The sequence below is a fragment of the Cetorhinus maximus genome, chromosome 3 (assembly GCF_964194155.1).
Source record: "Cetorhinus maximus chromosome 3, sCetMax3.hap1.1, whole genome shotgun sequence".
Taxonomy (NCBI): Eukaryota; Metazoa; Chordata; class Chondrichthyes; order Lamniformes; family Cetorhinidae; genus Cetorhinus; species Cetorhinus maximus.
In genome coordinates, this window is record NC_135881.1 from 123,121,347 (window position 1) to 123,137,918 (window position 16,572).

A 16,572-nucleotide genomic window follows, 5' to 3' on the forward strand; every position below is an offset into this window, starting at 1 on the left:
TTCAGATATCTACCTTAGAAGGTTGGGTTCTGGCATGCCTGGGTCTCCACCTCTTCTGAAACCTGTAGGAAAATAAAATAAATATTTACAACAAATCCAAATAACCAAGTTTGAAAACATCTGGAATATATTTAAAGTCTAAAGCACAGCCATAATTTAGACTTAAACTTCACATTTCATCAGTCAGAGAAGACCAGTGCATAGCAGAGGGACACTAAATACTATATGTACACTGGCAAACAAAATTGCAGTAATCAACTGCAGGACAGTTCCTGATAAACCAGACATAAAGTACAATAAGGGCTCATACCCAAAATGGTAACTACACTGATACATAAAACAAGAAAACTGACAAATATATCTGAAACAGTATGCATCACTCCCATGGTTTCTGTCACACTGTACCCTCGATTAATTTTTTTGCTTTTCAAGGATAGACGGCACAGAAGTTAACACACTGTCTCTTCATCCCTAGGTTATATTTGCCTACTTAATGCCTTGAAATCTCCTCTCTGCTGGCTTCAATAGTCAGGTCCTGGATAAAAAGCATTTGACCAATCTTTGTTAATACATATGCTACAACACAAAACTGCTTGCTACAACACAAAACTGCTTGCGTTCCTGCAGAAGAATACCATTCTCACTCAGAGGGGTTACAGTAAAGGAGAGAAAATGGAAGAATTCAAACATGGAGTTCTCTCCTAAAGCTGGGGCGAAAGCACAACGCTCCCGCAGAATAGCACCTGATAATACTATGACGGACACTAGGGTATACAGGATTACATAGAATAAAGAACGCAAAACAGGCCATGCAGCCTCACCAGTCCATGATGGTATTCATGTTCTACCCCTTCAATTTCGCCCGGCAGAGCTCATTTTCTGCAGAAACCCTCATCCATGCCTTCTTTACTTCTAGACTTGATTATTCCAACACACTCCTGGCTGGGTTCCCACATTTTAACAATGTAAACTTGAGGTCATCTAAAACTCTGCTGCCAAAGTCTTAACTCGCAGCAATTCCGGTTCCCCTTTCACCCCTGTGCTCAATGGCCAATATCAGCTCCTGGTTCAGCAACATCTTATTTTAAAAATTCTCATCCTTGTTTTCAAAACTTTCCATGGCTAGCCCCTCTCTTTCTCTATAAACTCCTTCAGCCCCACAGTCCTTCGAGATATCTACGCTTTTCTAATTCTGGCCTCTTGTCAGTACCAAGCACAAGTTCTCCATCATTGATGGTTGTGCTTTCAGTTGCCTAGGGCCCATGCTCTGGAATTCCCTCCCTACAGCTCTCCACCTCGCTTTCCTGTAAGACACAAAATCTACCTCTTTTACCAAACTTTTGGTCATCTGACCTAATGTCTTCTTATGTGGCTCAGTGTCATACTTGGTTTAAAATGCTCCTTTAATGTGCCTTGGGACTTTTGTTTTTATTCCTTCATGGGAGGTGGGCTTCGCTGGCTGGGCCAGCATTTATTACCTATCCCTAGTTGCCCTTGAGAAGGTTGGTGAGCTACCTTCTTGAACTGCTGCAGTCCATGTGGTGTAGATAGACACACAGTGCTGTTAAGAAGGAAGTTCCAGGATTTTGACCCAGCGACAGTGAAGGAACGGTGATATATTTCAAGTCAGGATGGTGAGTGACTTGGGGGGGAATTTCCAGGTGGTGGTGTTGCCATCTATCTGCTGTCCTTGTCCTTCCAAATGGTAGTGGTTGTGGGTTTGGAAGATACCGAAGGACACGGACTGCTTCAGTATCTGAGGAGTCGCAAACGGTGCTCAACATTGTGCAATCATCAGCGAACATCCCCACTTCTGGCCTTATGATGGAAGACAGGTCATTGATGAAGCAGCTGAAGATGGTTGGGCCGAGGGCACTGCGCTGAGGAACTCCTGCGGTGATGTCCTGGAGCTGAGATGACTGACTTCCAACAACCATAACCATCTTCCTTTGTGCTAGGTATGACTCCAACCAGCGGAGAGTTTTCCCCCTGATTCCCATTGACTCCAGTTTTGCTAGGGCTCCTTGATGCCACACTCTGTTAAATGCTGCCTTGATGTCAAGGGCAGTCACTCTCACCTCACCTCGGCTGTTCAGCTCTTTTATCCACATTTGAACCAAGGCTGTAATGAGGTCAGGAGCTGATTGCCCCTTGCGGAACTCAAACTGGGCATCAATAAGCAGGTTATTGCTAAGCAAGTGCCACTTGATAGCACTGTTGAGGACCCCTTCCATTACTTCACTGATGATGGGGAGTAGACTGAATGGGCAGTGATTGGCCCGGTTGGCTATGTCCTGCTATTTGTGTACAGGACATACCTGGGCAATTTTCCACATAGCCGCGTAGAATGCCAGTGTTATAACTATACTGGAACAGCTTGGCTAGGGGCACAGCAAGTTCTGGAGCACAAGTCTTCAGTACTATTGCTGGAATATCATCAGGGCCCATAGCCTTTGCAGTATCCAGTGCCTTCAGCCGTTTCTTAATATCACGTGGAGTGAATCGAATTGGCTGAAGACTGGCATCTGTGATGGTGGGAACCTCCGAAGGAGGCCAAGATGGGTCATCCACTCAGCACTTTTGGCTGAAGATTGTAGCAAATGTTTCAGCATTACCTTTTGCACTGATGTGCTGGACTCCTCCATCATTGAGGATGGGGATATTTGTGGAGCCTCCTCCTCCTGTGAGTTGTTTAATTGTCCACCACCATTCACATGGATGTGGCAGGGCTGCAGAGCTTAGATCTGATCTGTCTGTTGAGGGATCGCTTAGCCCTATCACTTGCTGCTTATGCTGTTTGGCATGCAAGCAGTCCTGTGTTATAGCTTCACCAGGTTGACACCTCATATTTAAGTATGCCTAATGCTGCTCCTGGCATGCCCTCCTGTGCTCTTCAACAAACCAGGGTTGATCCCCTAGCTTGGTGGTAATGATGGAGTGGGGGGTATGCTGGGCCAGGAGGTTACAGATTGTGTTCGAGTACAATTCTGCTGCTGCTGATGGCCCACAGCGCCTCATGGATTTCCAATCTTGAGTTGCTAGATCAGTTGAAATCTATCCCATTTAGCATGGTGGTAGTGCCACACATGATGGAGGGTATCCTCAATGTGAAGGTGAGGCTTTGTCTCCACAACAACTGTGCGGTGGTCACTCCTACTGATATTGTCATGGACAGGTGCATCTGTGGCAGGCATTGAGGTAAGGATGAGGTCAAGTACGTTTTTCCCTCGCCACCTGCTGCAGACCCAGTCTAGCAGCTATGTCCTTTCGGACTCAGCCAGCTCAGTCAGTAGTAGTGCTACTGAGACCCTCTTGGTGATGGACATTGAAGTCCCCCACCCAGAGCCCTTGCCACCCTCAGTGCTTCCTGCAAGTGGTGTTCAACATGGAGGAGCACTGATTCATCAGCTGAGGGCAGAGGTGTGTGGTAATCAGCAGGAAGTTTCCTTGCCCATGTTTGACCTGATGCCATGAGACTTCATGGGGTCCGGAGTCAATGTTGAGGACTCCCAGGGCAACTCCCTCCTGACTGCATACCACAGTGCCACAATTTCCAGCTGGTGGGACAGGACATACCCAGGGATGGTGGCAGTGGTGTCTGGGACATTATCTGTAAGGTATGTTTCCGTGAGGATGACTATGTCAGGCTGTTGCTTGACTAGTCTGTGAGACAGCTCTCCCAATTTTGGCACTAGCCCCCAGAACTTTGCAGGGTCGACAAGGCTGAGATTGCCGTTGTCGTTTCTGGTTCATAGGTCGATGCCGGGTGGTCCGGCCGGTTCCATTCTTTTTTTGTGACTTTGTATCGGTTTGATACAACTGAGTGGCTTGCTAGGCCATTTCAGAAGGTATTTAAGAGTCAACCACATTGCTGTGGGTCTGGAGTCATGTATAGCCAGATGAGGTAAGGGCGGCAGATTTCCTTCTCTAAAGGATATTAGTGAACCAGATGGGATTTTACAACAATTGACAATGGTCATCGTTAGACTTATTAAATTCAAATTCCACCATTCGAACCCGGGTCCCCAGAGCATTACCCTGGGTCTCTGGATTACTAGTCCAGCGACAATACCACTATGCCATCGCCTCCCCCTTAAGTTAAAGGCTTTATATAAATATAAGTTGTTGTTGTTACTTGAGCCTCCTCCCGTCTTTCATCATCTAACTCTATCAGCATAACCTCTATTTCTTTCACCTTGGCTTCATGTCAGGCCTCCTATTAAATGCATGTATACGATTTGCCCTGTAATAGCAAGTTCCACATTCTCACCACTCCTTGGGTAAAGGAGCTTCCTCTGAATTCCCTATTTGATTTCTTGGTGACTATCTTTTATTAATGGCCTCTAGTTTTGGTTTCAGCCTTTTAAATGTTACTTTATCCTCTCCAGTGCCTCTATATCTTTTGCATAATATGCTGACTAAAATTGTACGCAGTGTTCCAGGTGTGGCCAAACCAAGTTTATGCAAGTTTAGCATAACTTCTTTATTTTTCAATTCTACTAATCTAAAAATAAACACAAATGTTTGGTTTGTTTTTTTATGGTCTTGTTAACCTGTGTCACTATTCTTTGTGATTTGTGTATTTATACACCCAGATCCCTTTGCTCCTCTATCCCATTGAAATCCTTAATTTCCAAGTAATATGCAACCTCCTTATTTTTCTTGCCAAAATGTAACACATTTATTAATGTTGAAATTTATTTGCTATTATGTCCATTCTGCATGTTTCTTAATATCATGTATTTTGTTGCAATCCTCCTCAATATTGACTATGCCCTCCCATTTGGTGTCATCTGCAAATTTAGAAATTGTTTTTGATTCTAAAGTCTAAATCATTACTATAAATTGTGAACAACAGTGGCCCCTGCACTGATTCCTGTGAATTGCCACTTTCCAAATTCTGTCACACTGAATAACTATCCACACTCCTTTTTTGCTTTCTGTCTTGAAGTTAGTTGGCTATCCATTCTACCACTTGTTCTCCAACTCTACATTCTTTGACCTTAATGATTAGTCTATTATATACCTTATCAAAGGCCTTTTGAAAATCTAGATAAAGTACATCTACTATTACCCTTGTTTACTTCTATTACCTCCACAAAAATTTCAACAAGTTTTGTCAAGCAAGACTTTTCCTTTTACAAATAACAATAGCCACCTGCCAGTCTTCTGGCACTACACCTTTCTCAAACAGATTATTAAAAATGTGTAGTAATGCTTCTAGTCTCCCCTAGATTCTTTTAAAATGTGTAATCCATCCAAATCTGGGATTTTATCTCCAAGTTTGATTAGCTTATTTAATATTTGACTTATTTTTATTTTAAATGCAGTTATCTCATTTCTAATCTTATCACCCGATGTCATGCCCGCTTGTCATGGTTCCCTAGTAAATACTAAATCTAAGTAATTATCTAATATTTCTGTCATTTCTCTATCATAACCTGTGATGTCGACCTGCCCATTGTTAAGTGGCCCTATTCCTATTCTGACTTTCCTTTTATGTGCCAGTAAAATATTTTGCTATTTGTTTTATGCTGCTTGATAATTCAACTTCATTGTTCATTTTTGCCCTAACTGTTTTTTGACTTCTAATCTTTTTGTGTTCTCCCAGGTCATGTTCTCTCCTGCTGTCCACATACTTTGTGTTTATCGCTCTTCTTACCCTGTACCCAAAAACCTGATTCTGACACCCCATATCCAGTGTCTAAAACTGTTCCGCTCCCTGTGAGTCATCAAATTAACTGTGATTGAAACAACAGCTTGGTATCAATGCGCAACTTTTACAGCATCAAAGCAGTGTGGCACAATTTGTGTTCCAAATAAATCAGCACCGTGCAAAAAGTAAACATGCGCTGCAAACTTATTAATATTCCCTGGCAAAGAAAATGATTGATTCTTCTAATTCACTTGTATTATGAAAATGGAAGAAAGAAAATTCTGTAAATGTATTTCAAATAAAATCTCCCAAAACCGAAATTGCCACATCCAAAACGAACACAAACACTAACACCCATTCATCCTAACTTTTTGAATCATCCTTGCCCCACCCACAAAATGTCTGTTACTCAAATTTCACAAGGCCAGTCTGATTGAAGTGATTCAGCCATTACAGCTAAATAAAATCTAAAAAGTATCAATTCAACTGGCACTTGCCACACTAGTCAGTGATTGAGTTCAGCTTCTAGCCAGTTAATAACCTAATGTTTAATTCATTATTCATTTACAGGAAATATTAATGAATCTGCAATTCTCTCCAGGACTGCAAAGTTGAAAACTAGCCAAATCATTTACAATACTATAAGAAAAAGCACTATAGTAAAAGCTCTGTTATCTGTGATCTAATGAGAACCATCTTTTTCAGCATTAGATTGCACAATTGGCTCTGTGTTTTAGATTATAAACCAAATAATTTCATTCTTCAAATCATCAATAAATTTAACAGAATTAGTGCACATTTGACAAGTGAGTAAGAATATAATGCTCAAATTTACATGAGTGTAAAACAAGATGATTAGGAGACACACATGGTGTGAAGTACCAAGTTATTTGAGTGTATTCTTTACTACAGCTACTAGAAACCAGCAATGATAGCATCCGTTTCACTATTGATTACACTGCCCAACCCTGAATCAACTTCATGGCTGGCAGTTAGTCCTGTACATTCTTACATATGTGCATATGCAGAGCTCCCTTCTTGCCCATTAGCTTTCCAAATGTTTTGAGAGAGCAGGCAGGAGTGTTGGCAATATCAAAATATTTAAAACAACTACATAAGTTTATGAGGTGCCCAGGGACTACACTTGCTAAACTCAGTATGACACCATACTGCAGTAATAATTCAGGCACTGCCCAAGCCAAGCAGTATAGGACTGCCTCCCTAAGAGTGAATCACATTGATCTGCTTGAGATTTGCTACATTTGCAGTTTATTTTTTTTGTGGTAGCTCAAAAGAGATAGTATAACTATGTCCTTAGATGTCATCAGGAAAATATCATTAAAATGATATACAACATAACATACTATACTATGTTATGAAATGTGTTTTTTTTTAAAAAGGATACAATTTCTAATTCTCCTTTTTCCAGCTCGATTTTAAAAAAACAATAAATTGTAACCCTATTACAACTATGAAGAGCTGCCGGCCAGCCAGAATATACAACTTGCACTCGACCCAAGCGGGATGAAAAGGGGACAGACATACAAAATTCTCTGAGCAGTGTTAAAGGCCTCATTTTCTGTTGGCTTTCACACTATCTTGAAACTCTTCAAAAGTTTATGAGATGAGACATCAGAATGCAATTCCATGTTCTACAAAACAATGACCATAGCAGACATGGTAATTGAATTCCTCTGGAATATACAGCCAGCAGAATTTTTAAGACAAAAACAGAATTACCTGGAAAAACTCAGCAGGTCTGGCAGCATCGGCGGAGAAGAAATCAGTTAACGTTTCGAGCCTTCATGGCCCTTCGGCAGAACTGTTTTAAGAACTGTTTTACCAAGCCAGAGGGATCGCAAAGAGAGATCAGAATGCCGTATGACGAGCTGCAAGGAAACAGTTTCTTGCTCTCTCTCTCAAAAGTATTGCACCCAGATTTGCAAGTAGCCAACCTGAGAAGAGACATCTTCTGCAAACCAAGATCTTTTGGGAATAAATTGGGAACATCTGCTCCATATAACACCCAGGAAGACACAACAGCCACAACATGGAATCACTGCGTCAAGACGAAACAAAGGACAGTTAACCGTATATTTCTTTGATTATTTATCTTCTTCACAATCTTTAATGTAAATAACTTTAAGCTCATCCTCTTATTCTACCATCTGTACTAGCGTACGTGTGGGCCCAGCGAATGTGTGTGAGACGTATTGCATTGGTTGCGATTTACCTCGTATTTTTAAGTCAGGAAATAATGTCAATAACATCTTGTTCTGTGTTTAAACTCAGAAACCTGTCAGGCGAATTCTTTATAATCAAAAAGTACATAGTGGGGACTCCTGCTGTATTGGCAAAGCACATACTCGCTAAATTCACAAAAAAGAACTCTGTTACGGCTAGACTCGGAGCGGTAGGTTAGGGGAGTCATTTTCACCGCTCCTCAAATGGCCATAACAATTACAATAATGTCATTAAAAAATGCAAACAGGTAGTAGGCACCTTCACTGTTTGTGGTCCCAATTCCAAAATGCCTCAGCAATTAATTTCCAAATGATTCACTGTAAGTTTTTAAAAATTCAAACAAGGACCAGACATCAAATCTAGACCAAAAGGCCTGCGGTTCTAACAACATTTATTAATAGCATAAAGCTTTTTTAAACAATACATTGTAGGGGTTTATGAAAAGCTCTCAATTCTGTTTGTTCCTGTTTCTAAAACTGCTGATTAAGAACAGCCTGTTTTATATAGAATTGCCCGTGACATAATGAAGATTGCTTCATCGATAGGTAATGGAATTTACCCAAGAAAATGACAGCAACCAAAATTTGCATTTTTTCCCAAATCACAATGTCACATATCTGCACACAGGCTACGTCAAACCAGCATAACAATAGCAGCTCAAGAGTCACCAGTAAGTGTATGGGTAGCCACTTCATAACACTTATGGATATAACATAGTAATGCAGGGATATTCAGCTCCTTTCTGACTGATCACATCAATAAGTCTGTATTCATCAACTTTGAATCTCAGATTTATTGACAATATTATACTTTTGCCATTATTTTTTGGATCAAGTAAGGGTAGTTGGGCTGGGAATTGAACACATTCCCACTTTTGCTAGTATTTCATTCAACCACAAGCCGGAGGGTGAGTCTACATTTCCCGATATGCATTAACTCCAACCTTAGAATAGCAACAATGATATCTGTGTAAATTTCTCCAGTGAGTATGAATTATGAAGCGTTTATACTATGAACAGCTACTAGGAACTGGATTGACACAACACAAATCATTTCATCAGAACCTCTACAGGTAGAACTAATAAGGGCCTTTTATTCCATTACTTTGGATTTGAATTGAATGTTGAGAGTTGTTTTATTTAGAATATTGTTAATTGTTTTAGAATGTTGTGGATTGTCTCAGCTGCTGTGGTGGAATTTGTCACAGCCAAAATGTGAGCAGAATTTTCACAGCAGGTTGTTGGATGTGGATTGGCCTGAAGCCTCCTCAATGAGGTGAAAGCTTATAATAAAAAAGTTATTTTTTCAGCTTTGTAATTAAAAAGCATCAACCAGGCTGGAAGAAGCCGCAAGGAAGAACTGCGTTATTGTAATAATGTTGAGTTAACACAGCGTGGCAGAGGTCTGGGCTCCACAGAATGCTCTCTTCACTTGTTACTTATAGGGGGTGGGAATAAGATAGCATCCAGACAAGATTTCTTGCCAGTCTCAAAATAGGGGATGATAAAGTAGCTAGAATTAAATAGTAATTCCTGAGAAAGATTAAGTAGTGGCAGTTTTAGGTAGGAACAGTCCTCAGGCATAGGAGTGCCACATGACTCATGCACACCCTCCACTAGCACAGATACACACCTCAGTGGATACTACATTAAGGATAGCTGGATTATCACATGGTGAAGAACACATCACGTGAAAAGGAGACAGGAACAGCAGTGAAGGGCAACAGGAAACGTGTGTTCTTCTGTCAACATTTCCAGAGGCAGTGTGCACCCTTGGAGAGAGATTGAAGGAGCCCATTCTCTAGCATGAGCTCCAAAGTCTCAGGCAATTGCTACTGATGTCCATCTCTATGGAAAGAATGCCCATCTGCCTGGAGAATCAGACATGGCAAGCCACCAAGTGCATGCTGGCCCAGACCAATGGCTTGCTCACTCTGGCTGCCACTTTACATAGAATGGAGCAAAGCCTCACCTTTGTTGGCTCAACACCTTACTGACATGCAGCAGAGTGCTCTCCAGCTCTTGGCTCGCAGGGAAGTGCAAGTGGTCCATGAGAGGAAAAAAGGCATATAGTGGTTGGGACTCTTCACAAGGTGCTCCCACTTGCTATCCGTTTTCCCCTCTGCCGACATGGTCGCCCATGCCTCCTCCATGTCCCAATGACCGAGTCTGTCCCTGCGTAAGTGCAATTTTTGGCAGAGCCCTCAGAGTTTCCAAAATCAAGGAAGTTTGCCATAGGTGTCTCATCTGTCAGAGCAGGGAAATAAGCCAGGCATTCTGCACCTTCCTCTTCCTGCAACTCCACTCCTACTTGCAGCACAATGTCACAACTGACACAGCAGATCACAATGATTCTGGAGACTCTTGATGGGGTATACTGAAGGGCGTCTTTAGATCTGATGAAAAGCCCAAATTGCAATTGAGCAACTTAATGGCTTGTTTTATTAATGCCCTGGCGGTGATGTGGCTCCTGTTATATCTCACCTCTGGCTTACTCAGTAGGACTCCTTCCAGGAGCCAGCAGTCAGGTCTGCAGAGGATTGCCCATGATCCTCAAGGCTGAGCCGCCGCTGATGTGTGGAGACATAAAGTGACAAAATGTGACTGCTACATAAATTAATGAGTCATGGCAGTTCTTGGATATCTAGTGCAGGCCAGGTATTGACCACCTTCTGGTGGTCAAATATTAACTGGATATTGAGAAAGTAGAATCCCTGTACTGAAGACGAATCCAGGCTGATCTGGCGAAGCCCTGATTGCCACACGTGTGCCGTGAAACCAACAGCCCTCTTTGTTTGACTGGCCTCATCGGTGGCAAAATGCATATAAGCAGTGGCCTTGCAAGGGATCTGTGACCTTGCAATTGCACTGATGGGCAACAAATTGAAAGATCCTTAAGATGTCACCAGCAGATCCCTGGAAGGAGCTGGAGGCGAAGAAATTCAGAACTGCGGTGATCTTGACAGCCACTGGCAACACACGTCCACCTAGTCCTCTTGGAAGGAGGTCTTGCGCCAGAAGGCTGCAGATGTCGGTTACGAAAGCTGAGCCTCCTCAGGCACTGTTGTTCTGTCATGTTGTGATTCTCACTCTCTGTGTACCCTATGATAGGAGTTTCTCCCCCTTAACGCTGCAGCTCTCTGACTATCCCCTATGACCTGTGGAGTAGCATGTGGCTGCTGCAGCAATTGGTGTGGTTGCTCCTGATCAGAGGTCCAGGCTACTGTTGTATAAGTTGCTCCCATGCTGCAGTGAAGGCTGACAGCAAGAGAGTTGAAGTGAAGATGAGTATACCCCAAGGCAGTTGAAAGTATTCCCAAAAGGCTGAAACTGATCCACAAAGTAGTGATTTCAGGCTCGCCCAAAAGTGTTTCAATTTCACTGTTTAAAAGCTTCTCAGCACATCAATTTCATGAAACAATCATTCCCCGCTGTGATCTCTCCTCAGGAAGCTGGCAAGTTGCAGCGGTCATGGAAAAGCAATGCACTTACTGTTAAAGCAGAGTTCATGATTAGTTTCAAAGCTAATTCCCTCTTTGCATATTAAAATGACTTTCCCAACAGTTGCACATGAATTCCCCGCTTGCCTACAAACCTACCTGGGTGAAGCCCAGAAGCGGGAACGATCACATCATGTTCCCAGCCTAGTGCCATCTTCAGGGATTAAACCCCATGCCTGCACCCAAGCCCTTGGCAATTAAAATTCTGCACAGAATCTCAGCATTAAGGCAAAAGAGAATAAGTTGCCAGATCAAGTCGGAAATGATAGACCTATAAAATACTCGTTTCTTAGCGAGAATACTATGTTGAGACATAGCCTGCATCTACAAGTCTTGCAAAGAGTAGACAATCATTTTGAATTTCCAACCAGATGCACAACCAATTATCCTGTCAGTAGCCTTGCAAGAAACATGCCAAAAGTTATTTTTTCATTTACCTCTGAACTTTTCCAACAGTAAGATGACAAGAGCTATCCATAGTGGAACAAGCAGATTTGCCATTCCCTTATCAAGCTACCTTCCTCCAACTGATCTCCTCTACTCATTTCCCAATTTCAGATTTAGTTTGAAAATAAATACAGAACTTGCAAGGTCAACTGGTCAAACACTAGCAGTTCATGCTGTCATTTCCACAAGAGTCTCACTCCAGACATGGATGTTTTGGCAGCAACTTTGAGATAGATTGTTCGTATACCTGGGGCAGCTCAGGTTTAGGAAATTCCGAATGTAAAGTAAAATCCCAGTCCCCAAAGAATACTTAAACACTTTATTATCCACTGGTATAAATATTTAGCACCAGGAGTCCTGACAGTGAAAACTGCAACTTATCAACCTTTCCTCCTAAACTGAGGAATTCCTTTTTCAGTTTGCAGACAGAAGGAATGGACATTCTCATACCTTATGACATTGGGCTGCACGTTCCTGCTCTGCCTACTGCTTCACAAGCAAAATTATTAGAAATTATATCAGTAAACAGGCTTTCCTCAGAATAGGACCAAAAACAATTAACACAAATAATGAAAGGATAGTCAAAGTGTGGGGCGGGGGGAGATGTGGTGGCAATTAAGGACCAAAAAGATCTTCTTGTGGAGGCAAAAGGCATGGCTGAAATACTAAATAAGTATTTTGTATTACTCTTCACAAGAGAAGCAGGTGCTGCTAATACAGTTGTAAAGGGGGAAGTAGTAGCAATATTGGATTAAATAAAAATAATGAGGCAATACTTGTTCTCAAAGAAATGTCCTCCACTCCAGATGGGATGCATTATAGCTTGAGGGAAGCTCTGCTACAACCTTCCAATAGTCCTTGGATATGGGGGTGGTACCAGTGGACGGGAGGGTTGCAAATGTTATACCCCTGTTCAAAAAATGAGAGGGGGATAAACCCAACAACTACAGGCCAGTCAACCTGACATTAGCAGTGGGTAAACTTGTTGAGATAATACACACAAAGTTAATTGGCATTTAGAAAAGCATGGGCTAATAAATGAAAGTCAGTATGGATTTGTTAGAGGCAAATAGCACTTGATTAACATGTTTGAATTATTTGATTAAATAATGGAGACGGTTGATGAAGTGGGTATACAGATCTTAACAAAGCATTTGACAAAGTACTGCATAATAGAATTGTCGTCTCCGAAGGCACCGAAGCGGTCACCAAATACACCAACTCCGTTTAGGAAGACAATTCTAAAGATTATAATAGAATTGTCAACAAAACTAAAGCCCACGGGATTAAAAGGACTGTAGCAGAATGGATACAAAATTGGCCATTGGGACAGAAAACAGAGAGCGGTAGTGATTAGTTGCTTTTCAGACTGGAGGGGAATAACAGTGGCATTCGCCAAGATTCAGTGTTAGGACCAGTGAATCTTTTTGATCTAAATTAATGACCTAGACTTAGCTATAGATGGCATAATTTCAAAGCTGAAGATGATACAAAACTTGGAATTGTATCGATAGTAAGTAACAAGGTCCATAGTAACAGGGTTCAGGGGGCCATAGACAGTTGGCAAAATAGGCGATGCATGGCAGATAAAATTTAATGCAGTGTGAACATAAGAACATAAATAGGTGGAATCCATACTGCTCGTGAGCCTGCTTTGCCAGTCAATATGATCACGACTGATCTTCCACCTCAACTCAACTTCCCTGCCCATTCCCCATGTCCCTTGAAGCTCTGATTGACCAAAATCTGTCTATCTCAGTCTTATGCAGCATCCATATCACCGGGGTAGGGAATTCCAAAGATTCGCAACCCTCCAAGTGAAGAAATTTTTCATCTCAGTACTAAATGATCGACCCCTTATCATGAGACTGTTGTCAAATGAAACTCCAGAACTTGACTTCTCAAAATTGCTCATGACTCAAGATCATAAAAGGAACATCAAAACTTTCCTCAGTGCAAACATTTATGTAATGTCATCCAAGATCAATAGTATGCTTTTCTTTTCTATTTATAGCATCTCTTTAGTCATTACATTTGTGTTTTTATTAGAAATTTCTTCACTGTGGATGCACTGTATTTGAATTTTCAAAAACCATTTGATAAGGTAGCACACAGGGGTTACATTTTCTGGAATTTAGAAGAATGAGGGATGATCTAATCGAAGCATGTAACATTATTAAGGGGTTTGATAGAGTAGACGCTGGGAAGGTGTTTATCCTAACTGAAGAATCTAGAGCTAAAAGTCATAGTTTCAGAATAAGGGGTAAGCCATTTAGAACAGGGGTAAAGGGGAGATAATTAATACGGAGGACGACATGAACAAATTACATGATGTCATTAATAAACTTGAAGAATGGACATTTAATTGGCAAATTAATTTTAACACAGATATTACATTTTGGTACAAAAAGTAAGCTGCCACTTCTTACATGGAATATAATTTTATAACTGGGATAGAGAAACAAAGAGATCTTTGGGGAAGGGGGTATATAAATAGACAAATCACTAAAATAAGCCATATAGATTAATAAAACAATAGCAAATCAAGCACTGTGGTTTATTATTAGATGAACAGAATTGAAAAGTAGAGCAGTTATTCTAAACTTGTATCAAACTTTGATGAGATCACACTTGCAGCACTGTGTACAATTCTGGCCACCATTTTGTTAAAAAGTTGGGAGGCGCACTGGAGAGGATGCAAAAAAGATTTACAAGGTGAAACCAGAACTGCGTGATTATACTTATCAGGAGAGAATGAACAGACTGGGTCTCTTTTCTCTTGAAAAGAGAAGGGTAAGGGGTGACATAATAGAGGTCTTTAAAATTATGAAAGGTTTCGATAACAGCAGCCACAGAGGGAACATTTCCACTTGTGGGAAAGAGCAAAAATAGAGGCCATGAATATAAGATAGTCACCAAGAAATAGGGAATTCAGAAGGAATTTCTTCACCTAGAGTGTGGTAATGTGAAACTCCCTACCATCAGGAGTGATTGAGTAGCATAGATGCATTTAAGGGAAGGTTGGTAAGCATTTGAGGGAGAAAGAAATAGAGGGTTATGCTGATAGAGTTAGATGAGCAAGGATGGGGGAGGCAGGGGGAGGGTCCATAAACAGCAGCATGTACTGGTTGGGCTGGATGGCCTGTTTCTATCCATCATCCTGACTTGGAAATATATCACCATTCCTTCATTGTCACTGGATCAACATCCTTGCACTCCCTCTCTAACAGCACTGTGGATTGCAGCAGCTCACCATGACCATCTCGAGGGCAATTAGAGATGGACAAGAAATGCTGGCCTTGTCTGCAATGTTCACATCCCACAAATGAATAAAAAAAGACACATTCTCAGAAATTGCACAAGTAGCGCAGAATGACCTCCTCTGAACATTTCACTTCCCCTACCGAAACATGGCAAGTCTCTGTCAAGTGATAGGTCATGTGCGAATGAGACGCCTAATTCTGGGAATACAAGAACATGTGTAACCCAGGTCCTGTTTACAGTTGGATAAAACAGATGATGCACCTCATCTTCCGACTAGGCACTTGACAGCCTTCCGGACTTAATATTGAGTTCAACAACTTCAGATCATGAACTCTCTCCTCCATCCCCACCCCCTTTCCAATTCCCCTTCTTCCAATAATTTATAATTTTTTAAATATATTTTTCTTTTCCCACCTATTTTAAAATTTATTTTGATCTATTGTTTTATCTCCACCTTTTAGCCCATTTTGATCCCTTCCCCCCCCACCCCACCAGCGCCATCTGCCACTTGCTTGTCCTGGCTGCTAACCTTAATGTCTCCATTAGCACATTCCTTAGATAATATCACCACCGGCAACACCCCTTTGTCTTTTTGTCTATTACATCTTTGGCAATCTCTTATTTGCCTCCACCTATCACTGGCCCTCTATCCAGCTCTACCTGTCCCACCCCCCTCTGCCAGCTTATATTTCACCTCATTTCTCTATTTCCTTAGTTCTGATGAAGAGTCATACGGTCTCGAAACATCAACTGTGTTCCTCTCCGCAGATGCTGAGTATTTCCAGCTATTTTTGTTTTTGCTCCTGTTTACAGTTTACTGTCTCAGAACCCTTGAGGTTAAATCTGTTTTGTTTTAAACTCCCCCTAAAGCATTCACACAGTACACATTTTAGTAACTGCCACATACCCATGATCATACCCTTAGATGAAGTTCCTCAATATACTTTAGGAATGCAAAACCACAAATTACACAACAGTGGACAAGGAAACAAGAGGAGAGGATACTCCAATGAGACACTATTAATCACTCGTGTTACAAAATGATACTCCAATAAGTAGGGTCATATCTCCCAAGTAATCTAATTGCAGCACATGTGTCTAAAACATCTCATTAGCTCAGAGTCGCACCATTCTCTACTGAACCAAAGGCACTTGGTGCCCCATTACCATGTTCACATCCATTTGCCAACAAAAATCCCCCACCAAAAAATATGCCAGCTATTCTGGAAAATGCATTGAGAGGGAAAAGGGTGGATTTTGTGTTCTTTCCATGCTATCATCCATTTTCTACATGTTCTAAGAGAAAGAAAAAAGGTATCGTGGTTTGAAAAAGAATGAATTGAAAAAAAAGATAAAATTCTGATGTCAAATAGATTCCATTCCAAGAATATTTTTAGTAAGGCTGAGTTTTACTGTACAAGGTAAATATTATCAACAAGTGAATTTTTAATCCCTCATTTTA

At 41.3% G+C, this 16,572-nt stretch overlaps 1 protein-coding gene across 1 annotated transcript in view; it reads right to left on the reverse strand.

Annotated features, from left to right (window-relative positions):
* tomm7 (translocase of outer mitochondrial membrane 7 homolog (yeast)) overlaps positions 1-16,572 on the reverse strand; it is a 33,764-nt gene that overhangs the window by 14,187 nt on the left and 3,005 nt on the right. The window contains exon 2 of the mRNA XM_078538873.1: positions 14-62. Within this exon, the coding sequence (XP_078394999.1) occupies positions 14-62 (49 nt within the window). The remainder of the gene's footprint in view (positions 1-13; positions 63-16,572) is intronic.